Source organism: Mustela nivalis, assembly GCF_964662115.1.
Source record: "Mustela nivalis genome assembly, chromosome: 12".
Lineage (NCBI taxonomy): Eukaryota > Metazoa > Chordata > Mammalia > Carnivora > Mustelidae > Mustela > Mustela nivalis.
Genome location: NC_139031.1, coordinates 20,119,934 through 20,143,307, shown reverse-complemented (window position 1 = coordinate 20,143,307; position 23,374 = coordinate 20,119,934). Strand labels below are relative to the sequence as shown.

At 57.1% G+C, this 23,374-nt stretch overlaps 1 protein-coding gene and 1 long non-coding RNA gene across 2 annotated transcripts in view; one reads left to right on the top strand and one right to left on the bottom strand.

Moving 5' to 3' along the window:
- Nucleotides 1–23,107, bottom strand: part of PODXL (podocalyxin like) — a 50,859-nt gene extending 27,752 nt beyond the window's left edge. The window contains exon 1 of the mRNA XM_082694004.1: nt 22,620–23,107. Coding sequence (XP_082550130.1) covers nt 22,620–22,689 — 70 coding nt within the window. The 5' untranslated portion in view covers nt 22,690–23,107. The remainder of the gene's footprint in view (nt 1–22,619) is intronic.
- LOC309845713 lies at nt 582–18,878 on the top strand. The gene is made up of 3 exons (XR_014301466.1): nt 582–1,213; nt 6,791–6,938; nt 10,972–18,878. It is a non-coding gene; the product is annotated as an uncharacterized lncRNA (long non-coding RNA).
- Nucleotides 23,108–23,374: the final 267 nt, after the last annotated feature.

The following is a 23,374-nucleotide window of genomic DNA, read 5'->3' as shown; positions in this document are numbered from 1 at the left end:
CCCTGCTTGTGTTCCCTCTCTCGCTGTGTGTCTCTCTGTCAACTAAATAAAACCTTTAAAAAAAAATTATTATACACACTAACTAAAAGAACAGGAATACTTAATATGATTTATATAATAGTTTTGAAACATTTTATTTACTTATTTATTTGACAGAGAGAGAGTACAAACAGGGGGAGCAGCAGGCAGAGGGAAAGAGAGAGAATCAGGCTCCCCGCGGAGCAGGGAGCCCAACTCCAGGCTTGATCCCAGAACCCTGGGATCACGACCTGAGCCGAAGGCAGACACTTAACTGATTGCGCCACCCAGGCATCCCTATATGCTATTTTAATAGAGCTCAAAAATGGGCAAAGTGAAACCATATACTTTTAGAGTTGGAAACAGAGAATATATTAATACTCCACAGACAATTTAATACTCCTGTAGGACAACAGCTACTGCTAGAGGGCAAGAGGGAGGTACAGCAGGGCTCCGGGTCTCTCTTTGAAATGGGAAGAAGATGGGTAAATACATTTGTCATTCTGGTAGCAGGAAGATTACAGATGAAGTCATGTGCAAGGGAAAAGTACCAAATTCTCATTTTGGAAAGGGGAATAGTGAACCTACCGGAAAATGGTTCTCGAACTTTAGTGACCATCAGAATCACCTAGAGGGCTTGTTAAAACCCCGAGAGCCAATCCCAGCCCCAGAGTTTCTGATTCAGCAGATCTGGGACACAGCATGAGAATTTAGGGGTGCCTAAATTTAGGGTGCTCAGTGGGTTAAGCTTCTTCCTCCGGCTCAGGTCATGACCCCAGGGTCCTGGGATGACCCCTGGCCGGGTGCCCTGCTCAGCGGCAAGTCTGCTTCTCTCCCTGCCTCTGCTCCTTGCCTGCCAGTCGGCTCGTGCTCTTTCTCTCTGTCTCTCTCCCGGTCACTCTCTCAAATAAATGAATAAAATCTTAAAAAAAAAAAAAAAAAAAAAAGAATTTACACGTCTCACAAGTTCCCGGATGGTTCTGCTGCTGCAGGTCAGAGGACTGCACTGTGGAACCAACCGTACTAAAGAACGAAAGGATGAATGCCAAGTAGTTTTGGTGCCAAACAGGGGCTTGGAAACACGATGTGAAAATTCATCCCATCAGCCAGCGTGTGGTTTCGCCCCGGCAGTTTCCTGCTCGCGCACGGAAAGGAGACAGTGGAGGCAGAGTCCATCTGGGAGCGGGGTTTGTAGGTGAGTACACCGGCGGGACAGGGTGCAAGGAACCGGATATCTGGGAGGTCAGAGTTACTGTGGTGGGGAGGGAAGGCCAGGAGGGCAAGGTCAGACGGGGGCCGACAGGCCACACGGAGGGAGGGATGCTGTCTTCGGTTCAAGCATTAGGTCCCAGCACCTGCACAAATGATCTGGAAGGTAGAGAAACTGTGATCCAAGAATGCAATGCTTCAAGATTTCAGAGGTGGTGCAGCTTTGGGGGGGGGGGCGGTGGTCACGGCCAGGGTGTGGAACAGGAATGACCCAGCGAAGGGGAGATGGGAAAAAGTCTCGAAAATGGGAGGCCAGGGTATCTCACTGTTCATACAAGTGGGTACAGAGGTCACCCAGAATCGGGGAGAGTGGGAGAGGGGGCGCTGCCGAAGAGGGCAGAGGTAACCGCAACCCGGAGAGACCCTGGATCGGGTCTGGAAAGAAAACGAGCAGGCGCTGGATGCTGCGCCAGCGAGACGCTATTCCTCCCTCCAACCGCCCGCACGGCTCCGTGCGCTGTGGGGTCGCGGGGAGAAGCCAGGCCTGTCTCCTCCCCTGGCGAGAGGAGAACACTGCTCCCAGCCTTTGGTGAGGGCCTGCTTCCTCCCATTCCTGGCTACTGACAGACCTGGGATGACTCGAGGCTATTAATAGCTGGAGAGGAAACTGGAAAGAATGCCCCAGGAAGAGGGCGTGAGGAGGGAGAGCAGGAAGGCAGGGGCTGGGAGCGAGGCCCGCCTGGACACCAGGGTCCACCCCTCCTTCCTTTGTTACCCCCAGCTCATCACCCCCAACTATACCTATCTCCGGGGAAATAACACCAAAGAGCTAGGGGGGGTGGGGGACAGGGAGTAAGATGGCAGAAACCAGGTGAGATGAGCTGGCGTCTTCCCGGATGGGTGGGATCAAGGAAAGCAGGAGGACCGGGAATCCAGAGATCTGAGCTCTCTGGTCCCGGCTCTGCCTGGGATCCCCCATGGCCTTGGCCCCCCACGGAGCACGTCTGTAAAAAGGACAGGATTTCTCAGGTGGAGGCACTCTCCTAAGCATGACCTAGGTTAAGTCCGCCTTTGCTGGGGCGACAGAGCCACCCTAACCGGCCCCTTCAGAGGCCTTGCTCCGGGCGTCCTTTTCCAAGAACAGACAGACCTCGAAACTCCCGTTGCCATCTGTGCCACCTGTCCTGAGCCTCTCCCCTCCCAGGAGCCCGATGCTGGGTGCAGCCTGGCTGAAGTCTGAGCCCCTGCCAGCGCGCTAGAGCCCACCTCTCTCGGACCCCCGATCCCGCTGCCCAGGCTGCATGGGCCCGCTTACCGCCAGGCGCCGGGGGAGTCGCTGGGACGTAGGGCGATGTGGGGCGAATGGGGAGCTTTAGGGGCATGCAGACCCAGACTCCGACACCCTCTCTCTACACCACATTCACTCCTTGCTCTCCTTGCTGTGCCCCCATGATGTCCCCACCTCTGTGCTTCCGGGCACCTGTCATTCCATGTGGGCCTTCACAAGGCCCCTTCCTCACTCCATCCCGTCATCCGTCCCTGTCCCTGCCTCCTCCCTGTCTCCCACTTAGCTGGGCGCGCACTGCCTTCCGCCAAGAGGTCCTTCTGGATGCTGCCCTCTGCCCCCACGTGGCTGCTATCCTTGGAGGCTGTTTGCTCTGATGGTCTGCTCACCTGTCCTGTGTCCATCCCTTCTAAATGCTGTGGCTTTCCGAATGCCCGTCTCCACTCCCCATCCCCCGCAAGGTCCTAAACAGGTGTTGGTGGGGATGGGGAGGGCGGGGAAGCCTGATGTGGGTGAAGAGCACCAGCGAGGGGCTTATGGGCAAGAGGACGGCGGCTGCGAAAGGTCAGAGCAAAGCTGACTCCTCTCACCCCGACCAACCAGCTTCATCCCTCTCCCCAGGCGTGCAGTGGGCACCGGGGAAGCCTGACCCTCTCTGTGCCTCGGGTCCTGGATTAGTTTCCTCTGGCTGCTGTAGCAAATCCCCGCAAACTGGGTAATTTAAGGTACCGCAGGCCTTCACTCCCTCTGCAGGCTCCAAGAGGGACCCCTCTCCCCAACCCCCAGGACCACCCCCTCCCCGCGCCCCTTGAAGCCACTAGGGGCTAAGGGCATTCCTGGGCCAATCCCTGCCTCCTGGTCCTGCTGCTACCGCCTCTTCTCTGGGTCTCCTGTAAGGAAATCTGCTGTTGGACTTAGGGTCCACCGAGGTATTCTCACCTTAAGATCCCAAACTTAATTATGGCAGAGACCCTTTATCCAAATAAGGCGATAAGCACAGGTTTGAGAATTCCAAGTGCCTTTTTTTTTTTTTTTTTTTTTTGGTGGGGAGAGGGAGCGGGGTGGGGGGAGTGCTCTCTGGGGCTGTTCTCTATACCCCTCCAAACCGCCCGCTCCTTGGGCCCAAAATGCATCTGGTCAACGGAGGGGTGCTCCGGACTGACTAGCTGTGTCCCCCACCCCAAAGTCATTGGTTGAAGCCCTACCCACCCCCATGGGATGGTACTGGGTGGGGGTGGGGAGGGCTTTGGGAGACAATCAGGATTAGATGAGGTCATGAGGAAGAGACCAGTGCTTCGCCTCTCTTTGTCATGTGAGGACACAGAACATGGCCATCTAGAAGCCAGGACCCTGCAGATCGCGGACTTCCCGGCCTCCAGGACTGTGAGAAAGAAATGTCTGTTGCCGAAGCCCCCCGGGCTGTGGTACTTTGTTGTGGCGGCTCACACTAGGACGAGGGGCTGGGGGTGAAGTTAAGAAGAACAGAGAACAGAAATGGCAGGAAGGGCTGCTCCTGCTGTCTGGGGAAGGGCAGGGTCCGCGTGCCCTCCCCAGCCCACTGGGGCAGGGTGGTGAGGCAGACGTGCGGCCACGGGTCCTGGTCCACCCTCCCTGCCCCTCCTCCGGGTCCCCACGGTTCTGTGGGCCCCGCTAGGAGCCTGTCTTCTTGGTGCCTCTTGACGGCAGGACGGTACCCCAAGGGGTTATCAGGCCTGGCTCCTCAGCACCGGCTCCCCCAGAGGGGCCCAGGGCTGCCCCCTCAGGGGAGATAATTCCGGGCATTCTTCAAATCTAGAATTGTTCTGCCCTTATCAGCTTGTTTCAGCTGGCCTGCCCCGACACTCGCGCTCAGGGTGGGGCCCTGTCTGGCTGTTTCCCTGGGCAGGAGGCTGCCACTGTCCAGCCTGGAGGTCTCGCCGCGAAGGAGAAAGGCGGACTTCACGTGGTTATACTCCTCCCCGCAGGGGGAGGCACCACGGCCAGAGGACCCCATGCCACCTCTTCTGCCCCAAGCCAGCAGATCTCTCTTCTTTCCCCTCCCCTACACCAGGAGTGCAACCCAGAGCCAGAGGGTAGCCAGCTCCTGCCTACACCCAGCCCGGCCCAGTCCCACTGTGACCCCTGTCCCCTCCCCGCCAGGCCAGCAGTACAGGCTGGTGCCTGAGGGCACGCACTCAGGGGCCGGACATCTGGATCCCGGTCCCCACTCGCCCGCACGCTGGTTGTGCACCAGGCAAGTGTCTCACTCTGTTCCCCATCTGTCCCAAGTGAAGAGGAGCGTAATCATAGTAACTAAATCTCTGCAAGTATTCAGAGCAGCGAGTGCACATAGAAAGTGCTCGATTAACATTAGCAAAGATTATATTCTAAGGGACCCTGGGGTCATGCCCACACCCTGACTCCCTGTGACAGAGCCACGCCATTAGCCTCTGGGGATACTCGCCCCTCTAAGGCTTTGACACAGGGGAGGAAGACACAAGGCATCCTCAGACCCACTGGGTCTCTTCCTAGGCTTCCCAGAGCAGCGTGAGCCCGCAGGGGACACTATCCTGGTGGCTGCAGTCAAGGGGAAAGGTAACTGGAATCTTCCTGTGGAAGGAAGAAGAGCCTGGGGCCCAGGAGGGGCCCAGCTTTGGGAGGCGTCCCCCCTCCTCAGACAAGCCTTGGGGGGAGAGTGGGAGCAGAGCCGAGGGAGGGAGGAAGGGCCATTCCGGCTGGCAGCCTCCAGGTCTGCCCTGACAGCACACGCAGGCTGTAGTCTCTCTCACCGGGTAAGGCCGGGCAGCCCAAGCCTCTTCCCTTCAGGCCAGCTGGGCTCTGGCGCCGGCGGGCAGGGAACCAGCAGGGAGATGCCGGGTGTGCCCATCTCTCCCAGGCCTGCGTTTCCTCCTCAGTGAACCCAAACTACATCCCTTCTGCCTCCCTCCCCATCCACGCCCCCTTGAGGGGTGTGGGCAAAGATGATAAGAGTCTGGTTGGGGGTCTGCCCCTGGAAGACGGTTGGGGACTCACACACTGAAATGTACTGACCACCTGCTGAGGCCCCAGGGCCTTTCACGTGGTATCGACACCTAATGCTGGAAAACTCTAGCAGTTTCTGCGGATCAACCGAGGTCAGAAGAGGTAACCTGTTCAACACCACAGAGTGCGAGGGGTCGGGGGCTTGGCGCAGTCAGACCGAGGACGGGCATTCTTCCCAGGGCCTGCTGTGGTGTCGAGGAAGACCAGCAGGGTCTTCCGAGCCTTAGCTGAGGACTAGGCCAAGCCGCTTGAATTTCTTGGGCCTTGCTCTCCATTTGCAGAATAACGACACTGTGGGTGCCGGCCTGGGTGGCTCAGTCCTTGGGCGTCTGCCTCCGTCTCAGGTCATGACCCTGGGGTCCTGTGATCGAGCCCTGCATCAGGCTCCACGCTCTATGGGAGTCTGCTTCTCCTTCTCCCTCTCCCCCTCCCCCTGCTCGTGTTCCCTCTCTCCCCATCTTTCTCTGTCAAATAAATAAAATCTTTAAAAAGATAATACTTAAAAAAAAAAAAAAAAAGAACAGTGTCATCTTGCCACAGTAATGTCTAATAGGTCATTAGCAGGTTTTCCCTCAACGGCCACTACGCTTCACTATAGCCAGAAAAGCACGCACAGCGGTCAGTCCGTGAGTGCCTGGGTGTGGCCGGGCCCCAGCACAACTGTATTTACACAAGCCGGCGGTGGAGCTGCGGTCTGTGGACCCCTGGTGTCCATGAGCCTCCTGGGTCTGGGGCGAGGTGCCCAGGTCTGCAGCCCACTGTGGACAGGAGGCTGTGATCTCCCCGAAGGATCTGATGAGAGCCGCCTGCACTTAGCAGACTAGCAGAAACCAAACCTGTGATGGCAAACTGGCAAAAAGAATTTGCAGCGCGTGCCACCAAAAGTAACACCTGAATTGCTGCCTACTCAAAGAACAAAACAGAAAAAATCGGAGACAGCCCTGTCCTGGCAGGGTCCCCTTGCATCTGGAGCCCACACAGCACCCATCCCCAGCAGGTGCTGGCCATGTTCCCGAGCCTGGGGCCACCCAGCCCCGGGCCCCCTCTGATCCCCGCAGGAGTGGCCAGGGCAGAAGACCGCCTACAGACACGCGGATCAGGGCACCTCCCTCCCTTCTCTTCCGCTTCTCCTCTGGGCTGGTTGCTCCTGGTCCACAGAGCCTCTCTCCCTGGGCCACCCCCTGAACTGTCTGGGGTTTGGGCTGCAGAGGTGAGTCAGGAGACCCTCAGAGAACAGCTCCTCCTTTATCTTCACAGTATTTCATTGAGGAATTACACACGTTCAGAGAACTGCACACGTCACAGGCGTCAACAGATCACAACCCCGGCCCCAGATCACCCACCGAACAGGATGTCTGATCCTGGAAGCCCGCTGTTCCCTTCCAGCCACTCTCCATCCCCAAGGGTAAGTTCTCCTCTGACTTAAATATCCCGGGCTAGTGGTGTGTCTATCAATAGCATCGCACACCACTGACCAATGTTTGCGCCTGGCTTCTATCCCTGGACGTTCTATTTGCACGATTCATCCTTCTCGTGTTCTGACTGTTCTGGCACGTGGACATCCCATAATGGGCTTACCCTCCTCTACTGCTGGTGGGCACGTGGGTGACTCACGGCACAGGGCCAATCCGCACGAGCTCAGTGCAGTCCATGCCTTTGCACAGAGCGGTGTGCAGGGGCAGGGCCCTATGGGCAGGGCCATTGTCACAACTCCTGCAGAGTGTGGGGAGAGAGAGGAGCCAGCAGGGCTAGCCCTAGGCCCCGGGGCCTGAGCTTCCCCATCTCCTGTTCAGATGCTGCACCCAGAGGGAATCTCCCCTCTGCTTGGGCACCCCAGACCCACACCTGGGCTGGCGAGCTGTCACTCCCATCTAGAACAATGCTACTCTCTCCTTCCCTAGGGAACCAGCCACGGGAGGCCTTAGTTTGCACACCATTCACAGAAGGGTGGCTCTAATGATGGCACATCCACACCCCACCCTCATCAGAAGCTCTCCAGGTGGGGGTCAGAAGGTGGAACCCCCCCTTCCCGACCCTGTACAGAACTGAGCTCCTCAGCAGGAAGCTTCTAAAAACATTCTTTGGATTACTCATTATTCTCATTCTGTGGCTGAAGGCAGAGAGGTAAGAGGAGAGCCTGGAATTCAGTCAACTGCGCTACCAAGACGGCAGCCCCACCTCTGCCCAAGCCCCCAGGGCCCCCCCACCCCCACCCTGGTTCCTCTCCCTACCCATGCAGAGGTCCCTGTCCTGGGCCTGCTACGAGCCTCTGAGCCACCTGTCATGGCTGTTCCTGAAGAGACAAGCACACACATGCTGACCCCTGGAGGTTTGGGGCAGGGGCTTCAGGCTTCATGTGAGGGCAGTGAGGGCAGCCAGCCAGGCCAGGAAAGGGGCCGGGGCTCTTCCTGAGCTGGAAAGACAGTCCAGCCTCCTTAAAACAATACCTTTCCCAGGGCCTCCTAATCCCTCCGGCCGCTGCAGACCATGTGAATCCTGGTCTGTGTGAGCCGGCAGCGTGCCCAGGAGCTACCAACCAACAGGCCAGCGAGCAGGCAGGGGTGATCCCCAGCCAGCCGAGTTCACCTCGCCTGCCAGAGCCAGGAAGGGCTCCCGTGCAAAGGTCAGGACAACAGGACAGCATCCTGGGGAGGACACAGAGTGCCCTTTGGCCTGTCTTTAGTACTGGCTTCAGGGACCCTCTGTGTGAGGCCCAAGAAGCCCCCACAACAGGAAGACTGAGCTCTGGGGCCTCGGGCTCCTTGTCACTGCAGGGAGAGAGGAGTTACCTGGGGACAAAAGGAACACCCAAAAAATGTATATGCTTTGGGGGGAAATGTCAAAATATTCCAAGTCTGCAGAGGACCGGGTCTGGTCGGAGGAGAAGCCAGACTGACAACCTTGCTGACCCCTCCCGTATGCCGGAGAGGCCAAAGTCAGCGCCAGGGCCACACGGGAAAGCAGGGCAGAGCGCTGTGGGTCCCACCGGGCTCACGGCCAGCCTGAGACCATGGGCCACGAGTACGTGCTTCCTCTCTCCGAACACGGTGGCGTGTTCTGCAAACCCACCCATCAAAACCAGCTTATCACATCCCTCGAGCTTTTATCTAGCACTTAACGGAAGCCTTATCATATGGGCCAGACACTGCACTGAGAGCTCTCTGTTGGGTGAGCCCACTGGTGTCTCCCACACCCTCTGTGACAGTCCCATCACTGGGCTCCTTGCAGAGCAGGCGGGAAGGGCGGGGATGCGGGGGTAGGAACAGAATCGGTTGGGGCTGTCCATGGAGGCAAGGGCCCAATGACGACAACAAAACACTGTCTAGGGCTCCCACATGCCCGCACAACTTTGCAACTGACCCCACCGCTTCCCCCGGGACACCTACTGTTCTCTAAGCGCCCGGGCACACACAGACTTCCCACCAAAGCATGCGCACACTTGGCACCCGACTCTTCCCTTCGTGGTCAGTTAAAAACAACCTTGTAAATATTTTTCCGAGGGAGCGCGTTGTCATTCCCACGCCACCTTCCCCATCCCGAAACCATGAAAATAACCAGATGTGTACAGTCTCCACGGCCCTTGGAAACCTCCACCAGGGCCTGGTCTCTCCGCTCCGGACGGGAAACAAACAAGAGCCAGAAGCCAGAGGGAAGTCCCACATAGAAGGTGGGACAGCTGCCTCTGGGAGCGGAATGAGAAAGTTCTGGGCGACAGGGCCTGTGAATTTCCCCGGGAATGACCGGTTTCCGCCTGCTGGAAGCTGAAACAGAGCCTTCCAAATTTCCAAACTACTTTTTTCCCCTGCCCTGGAGAGAACTCTCCCCTTCCAGGAATAACACCTGCGTCCTTCTCGCTGCAGAATGATCCGTGTCAGGACATGCCCCCTCCGTCTCACGGGAAACCCCACTTACTCCGCAAAGCAAGTTAAAAATAAAGCCCAAACTCCATCACCCAAGACCCCCTGCTTGGCCCTAAGAAGTAGGCAAAGAAGCATGACGACTCCGCGGTCAAGCTCAAAATCTACACCTCTTTGGTGTTTAAGGACCAAGGCGGGCCGCTTGCCTGTGGGGACCAGGGGGTCTGGCGGGGGGTGTTGCTGCAAAAGAAACAAACGAACCTCATGAACAAACAGAGTTAAACAATTGAGAGCTAGCTCTCTCGGTCCCCCCACCACCGAGGCCTGCAGTGCGGGGAAAGTTAAAAGCCGCGTTCCTTTCAAGCAAAGCCAAGTTGTCCCCGTGTCTGAGATGTTCGAGCTCCTCAAGGAAGCGCCGCTTCCTATGGGCTCCGCCTAGGGAAGTGAGTGAACCACGAATCCCAGAGCCGGCGTGGTTGGAGCCAGGTGTCCAAACAGCTGAAAATTCATCCTCGAAAAGTAGTCGAGGAGGCTTGGATGACATCAGAGGGGGCACAGAAGGTGGGGGTGCACCAAGACACACACACACACACACACACACACACACACACACACACACATTTCAGAGCTCTTCTGTTCAGAAGAAACTTTAAGCAACATGGAATGTTTCCCTCTGAAGCTTTCTCAGGTCAGGAAAGGGGGTCAGGTTTGTTTAGGTCACACAAGATTGAAACCAAGGTCAGACCTGGGGCTCTGGAAGGGGTGGAGGCCGGGGAGGCACCATCTCCCGTCCAGTGACCTCACGTGTTCCCATCCCCCCTTGCCTTGTCCACTCTATTGTGTTACCCGTCCTGCTACTACGTGAGGTGGGTACAGAAGGAAGGGCTAGGTCAAGTTTATGTGGCCACTCCTGGGCCCAGAGCACTAAGCTAGACCTAAAAGGGAAGGGGCTGGGGCGCCTGGGTGCCTCAATCAGTGAAGCATTCAACTCTTGATTTCGGCTCAGGGTTGGGAGATCAAGCCCCACTTTGGGCTCTGCGCTGGGTGTGGAGCCTGCTTAAGATTCTCGGTGCCTGGGCGCCTGGGTGGCTCAGTGGGTTGAACCTCAGCCTTCCACCCCGGTCATGGTCCCTGGGTCCTGGGATCGAGGCCCGCATCGGGCTCTCTGCCCCGCGGGGAGTCTGCTTCCCCTTCCCCCTCTCTCTGCCTGCCTCTCTGCCTACTTGTGATCTCTGTCTGTCAAATAAATAAATAAAATCTTAAAAAAAAAAAAAAAAGATTCTCTATCCCTCTTTCTTCCTTCCCCCCACCCACGCACTTACTTGCTCTCAAAAAAGTAAAAATAACCCAAAAAACAAACAAAAAAACCCAGAAGAGGCTAATTGGAACCTCGAGACTCCCAGATTTACCTCAAGACTGGGTAATTTACCATCACCCTCCCACCTCGGAGGTCCCATCTGGAAAGTGGGTACAGTCCTCTGGCTTGTGGCCTAACCCAAGGCCACAGGACTTCAGAGACGCTGGCTCTAGAGACTGTCGCCTTTTTCATCTTCCCTGACAGCCTGGTCTTTGCTTTTCCAGTGAGGATCTCACGCTGAAGACGCTGCCGGAAGAGGAGCTGATGTCCACCCCTCAGCTGAGGAAGCAGCTGGGAACGCAGCGGCCAGAGAAGCAGTGAGCACTGAGGGCCAACGTGTGGCTGCGTCCACAGCTCTGCACGACCCAATGGCAGAGCATGTCCCCCGCTCTCGAAGCCCCACGGACCTCACTGCCCTGCATACCCCTCGCTCATGACAGCAGAACTAAAGGGACCAGAGACATCACTTCATCCCGCCCCAACGAAGGAGAGACAGGTAGATGGTCAAGAGTTCTGGGCACTGGGTCCCACCTTCCTTTGGTTCTAGAACGTTGCGGTCCAGCTCCTAAAGCAGGCTCTCTATCCTGTGGGGTACATATATGCTCCTGGTTCCAGCCCCTGCTTCCCCTTCTGTCCCTGGAGAGGGTTGGAGGCAGCTGAGCCATACTGAGATGAAGAGGGAGGAGGGCCTAGGCCAGCAGGACCCCGAGAGCACCTGGTGCCCAGTCGAGGCACCCCTCCCTCCAATCCCCTTCCCCCAGGCCCTCCTAGATACATCCACACACGTGCACCCAGGGCCATCATGTTCCCAGTTCTGGGACCAAAATCATCAGGCAAGTCAGGTCTTTCAGATCACCTGAAATACTAAACAGGAGGGTCCTCAAAATCTCCTGGGCCAGGCCCTCATCCACAGATGAGGAAACGGGAGGCCCACTGGGAGGATTCCTGGCCCCGGGCGGATGGAGCCCCTTCCTCTTCCAAACCCATTTTCTTATTTCGCCTTCTCCTTATTCAGCCCCCAACACAGGACCCTCCTGGGTACCTGCTCTCTGCCCCACCCCCCCGTCATCCCACACACAGACACACGCATAAGCACCTATATGCACCTACGTAGGCCACAGCTTCATTCACAGGAGGCCCCAGGGGCCACCGTAGCTGGTGTGCTGACGTGACTGCCCCAGGGCACCCACGGAGTTCAGAGACTGTGCCGTCAGGACCAGACTTCCAGATTCTCCCCAGGCCCTGGGAGGAAAGCCAAAGTGTTTTTCTAGCCAAGTGCAATGCAACCTCCCCGGATGTTGAGGGGAGAATGAGAGCCCGTGGACAGGGTCCCACCCTGCCTCTCCCCGGGAGCCAGCTGTAGACAGCGGGCACTCTCCAGAGCCTTGGCTCTCTATGGCCGCTGAGCGGTGGGGACCGCTCCTTCCTGGCGGGGAGAAAGTGCGTGCTGGGGACCGGGCTGACAGCACAGGGCTGCTGAGTGCGAGCTCGGGCAGGCGGAGACCCAGCCACACGCTACTCAGCAGCGCCCCCTAGGCCTGGGGTGTGGGGCCACATCTGCATGAGCAAGGGGATGGCGCACTCCCGGACCCGCCCCCTGTGAGGGTGCCCTATGTGCTCGCAGCAGTTTGGATAGCACAGGCAAGCTGGGGTCTCCATCAGACAAGATGCATCCCCTCTTTCCACCCTTCGGCTCCCTGACTCCCAGAAAAACGACAGCCTGATGAGATCTACAAGTAACCAGGGCTAAGAACAAAGCCCAAGTACCACTGCCTCCGGTGAGCCACTCTGGGGGTGCGGGCTGACGGGACATCCTCCGGAAGCCCCTTCTCCAAGCCCCCAGGGACAGGATGACAACCTCAGACGGAATTTACAACAGAAATCACGATGCTGTCAGGAACAGGGACCCGAAGCGGCAGGGGCAAAGAGAAACACCACAGGAAAAGAGCAGCCAGAATCCACCACAAACCACGCATGCCCCCACCTGAGAGGAGAGCCAATGTCAAAAACACACACGCCCACCATATTCTTAATAATGCCTTTGACTTCTATCTGAGAAGCAGCACCAGTACCAAGTAGCCACGCAGGGCTGCTGGCCTGGAATGGAACCTGTTCCTACGCAGGCGCTGCTACCAGCAGCTTTGACTCTGGCCACAAGCTTCCATGTGGTTTTCTGCAAATCCCTTCAGGAAGGAGGACGCTGTAAGACTCCATTTCCATTCCAAGAAGATTGTGCGCAGCAACGCGCCGCACCTCGTGTGCCTGTCCAGCTCCTCACGAAGGAGTGTGCGGCTTCTAGCAGAGTCCCACGTCCCTGGGTCCCTCTCTGTCCTGGCAGACAAGACAAGGGGTCCCTCCGCCTTTATTTACATCGGCATTTCCCAGCAGAATGGAGGAGAAAAGGTAAAGTTTCCATGATTCAAGTACATCTGGGGAATGCTGAGTTAAGCGGAAGCAGTAAGGGGCCTTCGAGATCTGGGAGCATTTAAGATCATAATAGGCACTGATTTTCCAAGAAGGGGTACAGTAGGCAGCCTTTCCCAAACTATTTGGAACATGTTTCTCTTTTATTCATGAAAAGCTTCCTATTCATTTATCAAACAATTACTGAGAGCCTGACTGTTACTATCTTAAGAACCACTGGTGTTCTCTTTAGGTGTACTCTGAGACACAGCTCACTTTACCGAGTTACCGAGTTTTTAACCAAGTAAAAAACAAGGGTGTCTGGGTGGCTCCGTCGATTAAGCATCCAACTCTTGATCTCAGCTCAGGTCTTGACCTCAAGGACATGAATTCAAGCCCCAGGTTGAGCTCTAGCATGGAGGACCCCCCCAATAAAAAGGTAAAGAAACAAAGCCACACCAAAAAAAAACAGGGTGTGAACCCTGGTTTACCATATGGGTAAACTGAGGCACAGAGCAATGCCCCCCTGGGGATTATTGTGCTGAAAGCCAAATGCAGTTCTGTGAGTAGTTCCTATCCTCCTCCCATTTGTCATCTTTGGGAAGAGAAACTTGGTTCCCTGGTTTGTATCTGCTGCCGGATTGCAACCTCCCCGAAGAAGGAAACATGTAGAGAAGCTGTGATGACCGCCATCACGCTTTGTTGCCCGACCCAGATGGTGCCACCAGGAATTTGGCGCTGGAGTCAGGTAGGGGTGATGGAAGAGGAAGGAAGCTATTCAGAGGGTGATACTCAGATCCGTGGCCTGAACGGGGTCAGCGGAGCAGGCGAGGCCGGAGGATGCTGATCTAGGCAAAGAGCAAGAGGACGTGACTCTCCATTTTACCATGGAATGGGCCGAACCTCAGAGGCTGGCACAATCAGGGTCTTGGTGGCTTAAAGAAAGCCTTAACTTGCATCCTCAAGTGAAGGTCAGTGCACCCAAGAAGCAGAGCGAGAAGCACCAGGCGGGATCCAGGAACGCGGGCCGCCCTGGCCATGGACTGAAGCCCCTTCTTAGCGGAGCCCACCCCCATCTGCAGGTGTGGTCTACACATGCTCATCCTCAGGAACCCGGCCCTGGGCCAGAGACTAGACGGGCAAAGGCTGGGCCCAGAGAGGTCACCGCACGTGCTCCAGCTGGGGAAGGGGCACCGGCCGGGTCCCTTTCATCAGCCTCCCCCGGGATGAGAGCCAAAGCCAATAAAAGAAGGAAAACCAAAATGCACCGGCGCCTACTAAGTGTCAGGCACACCGCCGAAGCGACTGTCCTCACCCCTCCCTTGTGCAGGAAGGCGTCAGGCCTAGTTTACAGCTAAGGGAAACAGAGGCCAGGGAGCACGCCCGAAACCACAGGCTGGCGAACGTCAGAGCTCAGACTAAAATCCAGGCTTCTAACTTCAAAGCCTGGGGCCTCACGCCAACCGACCGCCAAATTTTTCTCAAAGGAATTCTTCTGTGGAGATCTACCCTAAGAACTGATAAAAGAGCTGCCCAAAGGTGGAGGATGCAGAGTCCCCCCCAAATGGGCCTCCTCTTAGCTTTCCCCTCCTGGTGTACCCCAGCCTCACGGTGGCCAAGGCAGCTCCATAGAGGCCCGCCACCAGGTCTGAAAGCCACTGGCCTCCAGCTGCTGCTCTCCTGAGTGTCCAGGAAGACGGTACCCACCTCCGCACTGTACTCGCCCCTGCTGAGCTGGGAAGGGAAGGCGCCGGGTATAGAAACACTTCTTTTGCATTCTAAGGCCAGTGAGGGGAAGCAGGTCTCCTAGGGCCAACCCCAGGGAGGCTCGGCTCATGGGAGGTCCCCAGGCAGCCCGGCTCCCTGGTGCAACTCCAGGCGAAGACACCTGAGTGGGAGGTGGCCAGGTTTCCTAGTGTGTGACAAGGAACTCCACCCAGCCCACCGAAAGCCACAAAAAACAAGGGATAAGCTACAACTGGCTTAGCCAAAGTGGGGGCAAAGCCTTAGGCCATGAAGGACAAGTGCCTCTGCTTCCCTCGTGCAGAAACACTTGTGATTGACAAGATGAGGACTGCAGGCGGCTGCAGAGAAACCCAAGGTTTGCAGGGACCCGGCTAAGGCAGTATTCACCAGTGACCTACTCCAACACCCATTCTTTGTGACTTCTTTATTTTTTTAAAGACTTTATTTATTTATTAGGGGTGCAGGAGAGGGACAAGCAGACTCCATGCTGAGCATGGAACCCACGACCCTGAGAGAACCCACAACCCTGAGACATCATGACTGAGCCAAAACCAAGAGTTGGATGCCCAACCCACTGAGCCACCCAGAGCCCCGTGACTCCTCCATAACTGAACCACTGACTTTTGGGTTAGCCATATGGGTGCCTGAAGTGAAAATGACTCTTCCCCAAGGGAAGTATGCTTCACTGCTTCCCTTGCAGCTAGGTGTGGCCACAGGACCAAGTTCTGTTCAACAAAATCACTGGAAGTGCGGCACATGGTTTCTGGCAGGTACCCTCAAAAGAGAAGCCACAGCCATCTTGTTCTTTTTTCCTGTACCTGAAGCCCCAGGAGACATCTTGGACCACAAGGCAGCGTGCTCAAGATGGCAGACCCACCGTTCCTGCTCTCTGAACATCCATCATGTGAGAGAGAATGTCTGTCTGTCTTGGTCCATCCATTATGTTTTAATGGCTAAGAGCAGCCAAATCAAGTTCTAGTCACCAGAAGCCCTAACCTTCAACAGAAGGGTCCTCTGGGTGGGGGAAGCTCGGAAGCAGGTATGAGGCTGCTGCATGTCCCACGGCGCTCCTGCCTCCCCGCATCCTGCTCCCCTTCATGCCCAGCATCCATTCCTCCTGGGCGCAGGGCTAGCCCCGCCGGCCACCTGCCTCTCTTCTTCTGGAAGAACTGGGTTTGAAAAGCTTTGCACGTGGACAGCACAGAACTGGCAGACGAGACTCTGGGTTCTAAACCAGCCCTGCCACTGACTCACTCGCTCACTCATTCATTCATTCATTCATTCAGCAGTTACTGAGTACTACATCCCAGGTCCTGTTTCAGGATTTGTAGCAACACTGGCCAGAGGAACTTGCCGTTATGGAATTTGTCTACCCAGGGAAGAGGCAAAGAAAGAAATGAATATGGACAAGGTAATGAGTGCTTTGGGGAAAATAAGGCAGTGGGGTGGGGTGTGTTTTACGAGGCAGCCCAGAAGCCCTCTCGGAGCTGGTGGCCTTGCGGCAGACAGTGGACAGAAACAAGGGAGGGGGGAGGCATGTGAAAATTTGGAGAAAATCCAGTTGTGCCGCCTACTTTGAGTGCTTGGTGCTGTGCCTCAGTTTCCCTTCTCTGGAGTGACTGTGAGATAAGAGCTGTCCCAAGACAACCTCGCGCTATCCAGGTTGGAGACTGTGGCTCCAGTGGGCATGTCCAAAGCAAGTTAGCATGGAAATCAGACTGGATGGGGACGAAGGGGCCCCTTAGACAGAGTCTGTAAATTTCAGGTAAGAGGCGGGGCGAGGCTCTAAAGTGCCCTCCTCCCCAGGCCTATCTTCCCCACTGTCCCTTCTATGCTGAAAGGTAGAGGTGAGACAGTTGTAGGCTCCTGGTCAGTCCATGTGTCTCCGGGGGCCTGACCCTGGGAGGGACCCCAGCATCCCAACCTGGGGCTGCGTGGTTAGCCTCAGTCAGCCGGTCCTCAGAATTCTCTTCCCCCTGGGCTGAGGCACACAGCCTTCCGGCCATGACAATTGGCGGACGGGGTGCCACCCAGCGCCCTGGCCATAGGGAAGTTCGAGGTGGCTGACCCGAGGGGGATAAGGCTATAAAGGAAGAGAGGGTGGTGGTGGTTTGTCAGAGAAAGGGGTGGGAACAGAGGGAGGATGGGTGGCCGGGAAGCCGAGCAAAGCGAGGGGTCTGCACTGGGGATCACTGGAGTGGTACGGGTGGGATCATAGCCCTGAGCCAATACGAGGGCTTGGGCTGGGGGCCCGTGGGAAGTGCCGAACCAGGCACCAGGCATCCAACAAGCATTGCTGTCCACTCGTGTTCCAGATTCTGGCTGGATTTGATGGGGCTCACAGACAATGGGAGACAGACAGGTACAGCGTAGCCAGCATGGGGGCCAGCACTGGGACATGGTAGGGACAGCCTTTGGAGAGCCTAACTCCAAGGAATAAAGTAGCTCCAAGCTTCAACTTACCCTGAAGATGGTGGTACGGGGAGAGTCTGGGCACAGTACAGTGTTGTCACCATCATGAAACCCTCTTTAAAAGGGTTTTAATAGGTTTCCCCAGTGCCCAGGAGAGCATTAGCAGAGAAAGGCTCGGTCCATTTCCATGGCGGCATACCCGCGCACCCAGATGGCTCTGGGGGCGCCATCACCGGGAATCCCTAGGACTTGGGCAGGTGACCCCACTCCCTGGTCTGCATTCCCTCATCTGCAAACTGAGTGCATATAGAAGATTTCCACAAAATTCCCAGCTCTAGGGGCGCCTGGGTGGCTCAGTGGGTTAAAGCCTCTGCTTTCGGCTCAGGTCATGATCTCAGGGTCCTGAGATCGAGCCCCACATCGGGCTCTCTGCTCAGCAGGGAGCCTGCTTCCTCCTTCTCTCTCTCTGCCTGCCTCTCTGACTACTTATGATCTCTGTCTGTCAAATAAATAAATAAAATCTTAAAAAAAAAAAATTCCCAGCTCTAGAATTCTGCGTTCTATGATTTTCTGGGTTATTCAGAAGCAGTGTGGTAAGTACCCTTGGCCAACCAATTCCATTTTGAACAGCTGCCCGAAGGGGTCTCATGGCAAAGGCTACTGCAAATACTCACAGGCTCCTGGCACAGTATCCTTCATGGAGATGCCTCTGGAAGGCTTCCCATAAGGGAATACCTACCGTCGTGAGGAATGTGTGGCCCACCTCGAGTCACCACCTCCTTGACCTTCTAACTCCCTCACGAAGTGGACAGGGCCCATGACAAGGAGGGACCCTGAGCAACCTCACCCGTGTTCCTGGGAATGGAACATGACCGGAAACGCTGCCAAACGAGCTCCCTGCCCTTCATCACACCCTCAGGCGCAAACCGGAAGTGAGCCCAGAGCTGAGGAGAGAGCTCCCTGGCCTCTAGGTGTGAGGAAGTCTCCAGGCAGGCCGGGGCCGGGGCTGGGGCTCGGGCTGATGGGCAGGGGATGGACAGAAGAGGGCCATTCTCCTCCAATATGCAGCTTCCGTTCAGCAAACTTGCAGAAGGCTCCTGGGAGGCCTCCACATGGATAATGTGAAGGAGAGAGTATGTCCCAGAGTAGAACCTTCTAAATCCCGACCCCCTTCCCCAGAAGTGCGGTGGGCTGCCCCGAGGGTTCCTCCCACCTTCCCGAGGAGTGCTTGGCCTTGAGCTAAGTGCTGAGCTGTCCTCACAACAGCCACTGGTCCAGTCTGGGATCCCAAGCCCGGAAGCCCCGACCTTCAACAGTTGTCCCTGCCGGTTCTGGCTGCTGCAGAAGGAGCCCACCAGCCAGCGTCACTGTCCAGGTTGTAAACTGGTCTAGGGCTCCCCTTTCCCGAAAGCCTGAGACCAGGGCCTAGGGTCAGCCCCCACCCCCACACGTCAAGTGAATGGTGCAGATAAAATGTCGAGCCACTGCTCCGTGCCCATTGCTGCAGGGGACTCTGGAGGTGGAGACTGAGGCTGCCCCTGCCCTAGAGGGGCCCCCTTCATGTCAGCAGAAATGCCCAAACACAATCCGCTTCCATCTAGAAACACAGGAAACCTTCTCAGCAGAAACGATACCTGAGGACAGACAGGATTAAACCTCCAGTCTTCCCTGCTCAGAGGAATTCTAACCCGGTAGGGGCCGCTTCCTCCTCAGCTTCTGGAGGGCGGAGGTCTCAAACCCCACCGGGCAGGAGCCCCTCCTCTCCCTTCAAGTATGGAGGCCTCAGGAAAAGGCAGATGTGGTGCCCTGGTGACCACCAGAGGACACCCCGTCCAACAAGGGCCAAGCCCCACTCCTCTGCCCCTCCTGGGGTGGCCATTCCCTGAAGCTCTGGCCGAGCTGCCACCAGAGAGCTTTTCGACGCTCTGCTCCTCATCTTTTCCCACGTCTTCTCCCATGAGCTGAGACCAGTCTGCTCCTAACCCCCATGGCTTGCTCCCTCTTTCCTCAGAGCCACGCCCAAGCCCCATGATGCTAGGAATACCCACCAGCCCCAGCTTCATCCCATGGAACTTTCCCTCTGGGCTCTGAAAGCTCAGCTCCTCCTCCAAAGCCTTCCCACGGCTCAGCCCGCATCGTGACCCCCAGCCTGAGTCTCCCCTCCGCCCTGCAATTCACTCAGCTCCAGCCAGCCCCTGAAATGGTCTCACCACCCCACCTGACCCTTCTGTTTTCAAAGATTTGTTTGAGAGAGAGAGAGAGAGTGACCAGCCGGGAGTGGCAGAAAGAGGGAGAAAGAGAATCCTGAGCACGTTCCCCACTGAGCACAGAGCCCAACATGGGGCTCGAAGACACGACCCCGAGATCATGATCTGAGCCAAACCAAGAGTTGGACACTCAAGCGACTGAGCCACCCAGGTGGGCCCACAGTGACCCCTTTCATCTTAAAATCCCTGTATAAACAAACCCCCACCTCCTTCTAGAAGCTTTGCCTAGGTCACCGCTATACCCACATCTTACCGCTTCTTTCCCACAAGCCTCCTTCCCCCCCCCACCTTGTGGCTCGAAAGCTTCAGCCGTCGCTATGACATACCAGCCACCACCCACAGACACTAGCCGAGTCCTGCCGCTCAGCCGACTGAGACCCACCAAATTCTCGATGCACACACATGCTTTATTCACCATCACAGCCAGGACTGGCTGAGCTCTGTCCGGGCATCCAGCACACTGTTGGGCTCACTCCCTATGTTCTTCATCTTCAGAGCTGACTACAAGGTCGCTTTGTCATTATTTTATGGACGAAGAAACTGAAGCTCTAGAAGTTCGCTATTTTGTCTACAGACTTGCGGGCATGTCTGACCCAAAGTCCGCGTGTTTTCACCACAGCGAGCCACTATTCCCTTCCAGAGATTCATCCATGGACTAACTCGATCAGACCAGCCTGTCCCTTCTGCAGCTAACGGGGCAGAAAACCCTAGAAATGTCACATAACGAGAAACCAGAGGTGCCCTCTTCTCTTCTGTCTTATAGATAAGGAAACTGAGCTCAGAGGTGCAATGGGCCACGTGGCTCAACCGGATGGAAAGCAAACCAAAATTACTGAGAAGAGGTCTGTCTGGACTGCCCGGCCCCTGGATTTAATGCTGCATGATCTGCCTGTATTAAAAGGTAAGCTCCGTAGGGGATGGGGACGTGGGTGGGGTAATTCCTTTGTTAAGGAGCTGAGACCAGTCTGCTCCTAACCCTTATGGTTTAGAACTGAATCATAGGATTCCACCAGTTTGGGGGTTACCCCATCTTGCATGACTACAGCCCAGGCAGCTACACCTTCAGAAGGGCAGAGAGATGGGAGAGTCCTTATTGACTCCCTCTAGGAAGATATTATTAAATCAGCACAGCCATGGATATCAGGTGGCACCCCTCCTGCCTTTTCTGCCTCAAGGTATACAAATAATACCTTGAGGCAGAAATAATGAGACCCCCTGTGCTTTGCCAGTTTCCAGACATTTACCTTTAACCCCTTATTATATATCACGATAGCATTTTAGGAATTGGGCCCTGGGGGCTTGCAAAGGCCAGGAGACTTGCTGGGATGAGAGTCCGGTGCTGGTCATTGTTGTTCATTTGTTTCCCATGTATCAAGGTCTTTCCACATGCCGTGCCCCGTGCTGGAATTGAGGAGGGCTTCCTGGAAGAGGCATGGTTTCTGGGCAATGCTCAGATGCTAGGGAAGGTAGTGCCAGCCTTGAAGCCAGCAGCAAGTTGGACTTGGAGCTTCTCCCATGGGTTGTTCCAGAGCTTCTCTTAGTGCAGAACAACACCCGGCTCCTCCTCAAAGCCCAGTCTCTAGGTTCTGGCGCCGGGGGAACTGGCCTATCCTTCCGGACACAGCGCATCCCCGTTCTGGGTGGCTCCCTTCTGGAGGGTGCTCAGAGGCTCTCACCAAAAAGGTGCATGTCAAGGCCCACACTGAAGCCCAGCTGCTCTGAGAGCAGGATCAAGGAGGGGTCACACTCCAGCATCTTCTTAGTCCTCCCAGTCATGCAAGGTGACAGAGGCAACAATCATCCTCAGAGCTGTTCAGACCACTTTTCACATCACAACATACCCTTTGGAAGCACACACCTTCGCCCACAGAAATCGCCCTCTCCTTTTAGGCTGAGCGGTGGAGTGTCCGGGCTGCCCAAGGCGGGATGCTTGCACCCACATGCCCTCGGAGAAGCGGCCCCTTCCCACTGAAGGTTCCATGCAGTGCCGCGAAGAGGCTGGAATTCCATCCCATCCTAAATCCCCCCTAAGAGGACAGCCCCAAATACCAGGGCCTGCCAGCAGCAGGGTCCCTTCGCTCTCTGAGCAGTCCCCAAAGTCCTCCTGGCCCTGGGGTAGGAGCACCCCCTCCACTCTTCTCCCCGCAGACATGTGCTCGTGGGGGCCACAAAGAAATGCATGTCTTTCCTGGGGCTGACCCTCCAGCTGTTCTCAGGGGCTTTGGGACTCCTGCTTTGGCTGTGTTTGTGGCCACCTCCTTGTCCCCCTAAGAGAGTAAAATTTCACCTTCGGAAAAAAATATAGGGGTTGTTTCTAAGGTGCACCCAAGCTTGTTTCAGGAGATAAGTATGTGTTTATAGGAGGGGAGGGTCTCACCTTTCTGGCCATGTGCTAGAAGGGAACTGTTGTTCCTTTGGTAGCATGGGAGACTGGGATCCAGCAGAGCCAGGTGACTGGGACTGTGGAAGGTCCACTTACTCCCCTTTTATCTGTCCCAGCACAGGCTCAGGTGAGCCGAACTGCTCACACTGCTTGGAGAAACCTCTCTGCGAACGCGGAACACATCACCCGCGTGAGCCGTTGCCAGAGGCTTGTCACCTGCTTCAGGGACTTCCTCATGCGCTTCCAGCCTGCTGTTTTGCTGGAATAAACGACTGCACAATACCGTTGCTCAAACCCTCCGGCACCGAGAAAAAGAGCGATCAGACTTGAGGGGGTCCGCAAAAGCGTGGAGCCTCGCGGTGCCCCAACTCCCTGCTCGCTTTGCCAGCAAACCCATTCATGGCCAGCGCGCCACCGTTTGCCCCACCACGATCCACCTCCCATCCATCGGACTGGAGACCGGGGACGATCCGCGCGCGGGCCCGGCACCTGCAGTGTTCTCGGGTTTGGAAGAGGAGTAGATGGTTCAAGGTCAGGGCTTCGCATGTGGCCCCCACGGGAGGCGTGCGCAGGGGCTGCTCCGGGTCCCGCCACGAGGTGCGGCCCGGCTGGGGACGCAATGGCACTGCGCGGTCGCCGCGGAGCGCGGGCCACCACTCACCTCCCTCGGAGAATGACCGCGGCGGCAGCAGCAGCAGCAGCAGCGCCGAGAGCGCCAGCGCGGAGCGCATGGTGTCCTGGCCTCCGGCCGGGAGCAGGTGGCTGCGGGTCCGAGCGTCCGAACGGCGAGAGCGTGGGCGCCGCTCAGGGAGGCCGGGCTGTGGCTTCGGCGGCCGGGCGGTGACCCCGGCTTCCCGAGTCGCGCTCCAGCGGCCCCTCCTCGCGGCCGCTGCGGCAGAGCTGGGCTGAGGCGCGGCGCCAGGCGGCGGAGGAGCGGCGGGTGGCTGCGTCGCGGGCGGTGTCTGCGCGGCTGGGCCCGGCCGGCGGCTGCAGCGACTCCCGTCCCGTCCGCGCCGGCCCCCGCCCCCTCTCCTACCCCAGGAGCGCGCGGGAGGCTGCGGAGGGGCCGGGCGGGGCGGGGCGGGGCGGGCGCTGGACCGGGAACAATGAGCAGCGGAGGAAACTCCGCCCTGGAGCGCGGCGGGCGGGGGAGCGCGGGCCGGCCGCGGGCTCCCGGCGAGCGGCCCCCGGGCGGGCGGGGTTGTGAGTGTGTGTGTATGTGTGTGTGTGTGAGTGTGCGCCTGGGGCGTCTGGGGGGCTCCCCCGCCCGCCCCGCTGGTCAGCCAGCCCCGGCGCACAGGTGGCGCCCGCAGGGAGGGCGGAGGGACCCCCGCGGGTGGTGACCCCCGACACCACCAGGACCCTCGCACGCCCCAGTCCGGAGGAGGCGACCCCCAGCCTCCTTGTTCGCTAAGG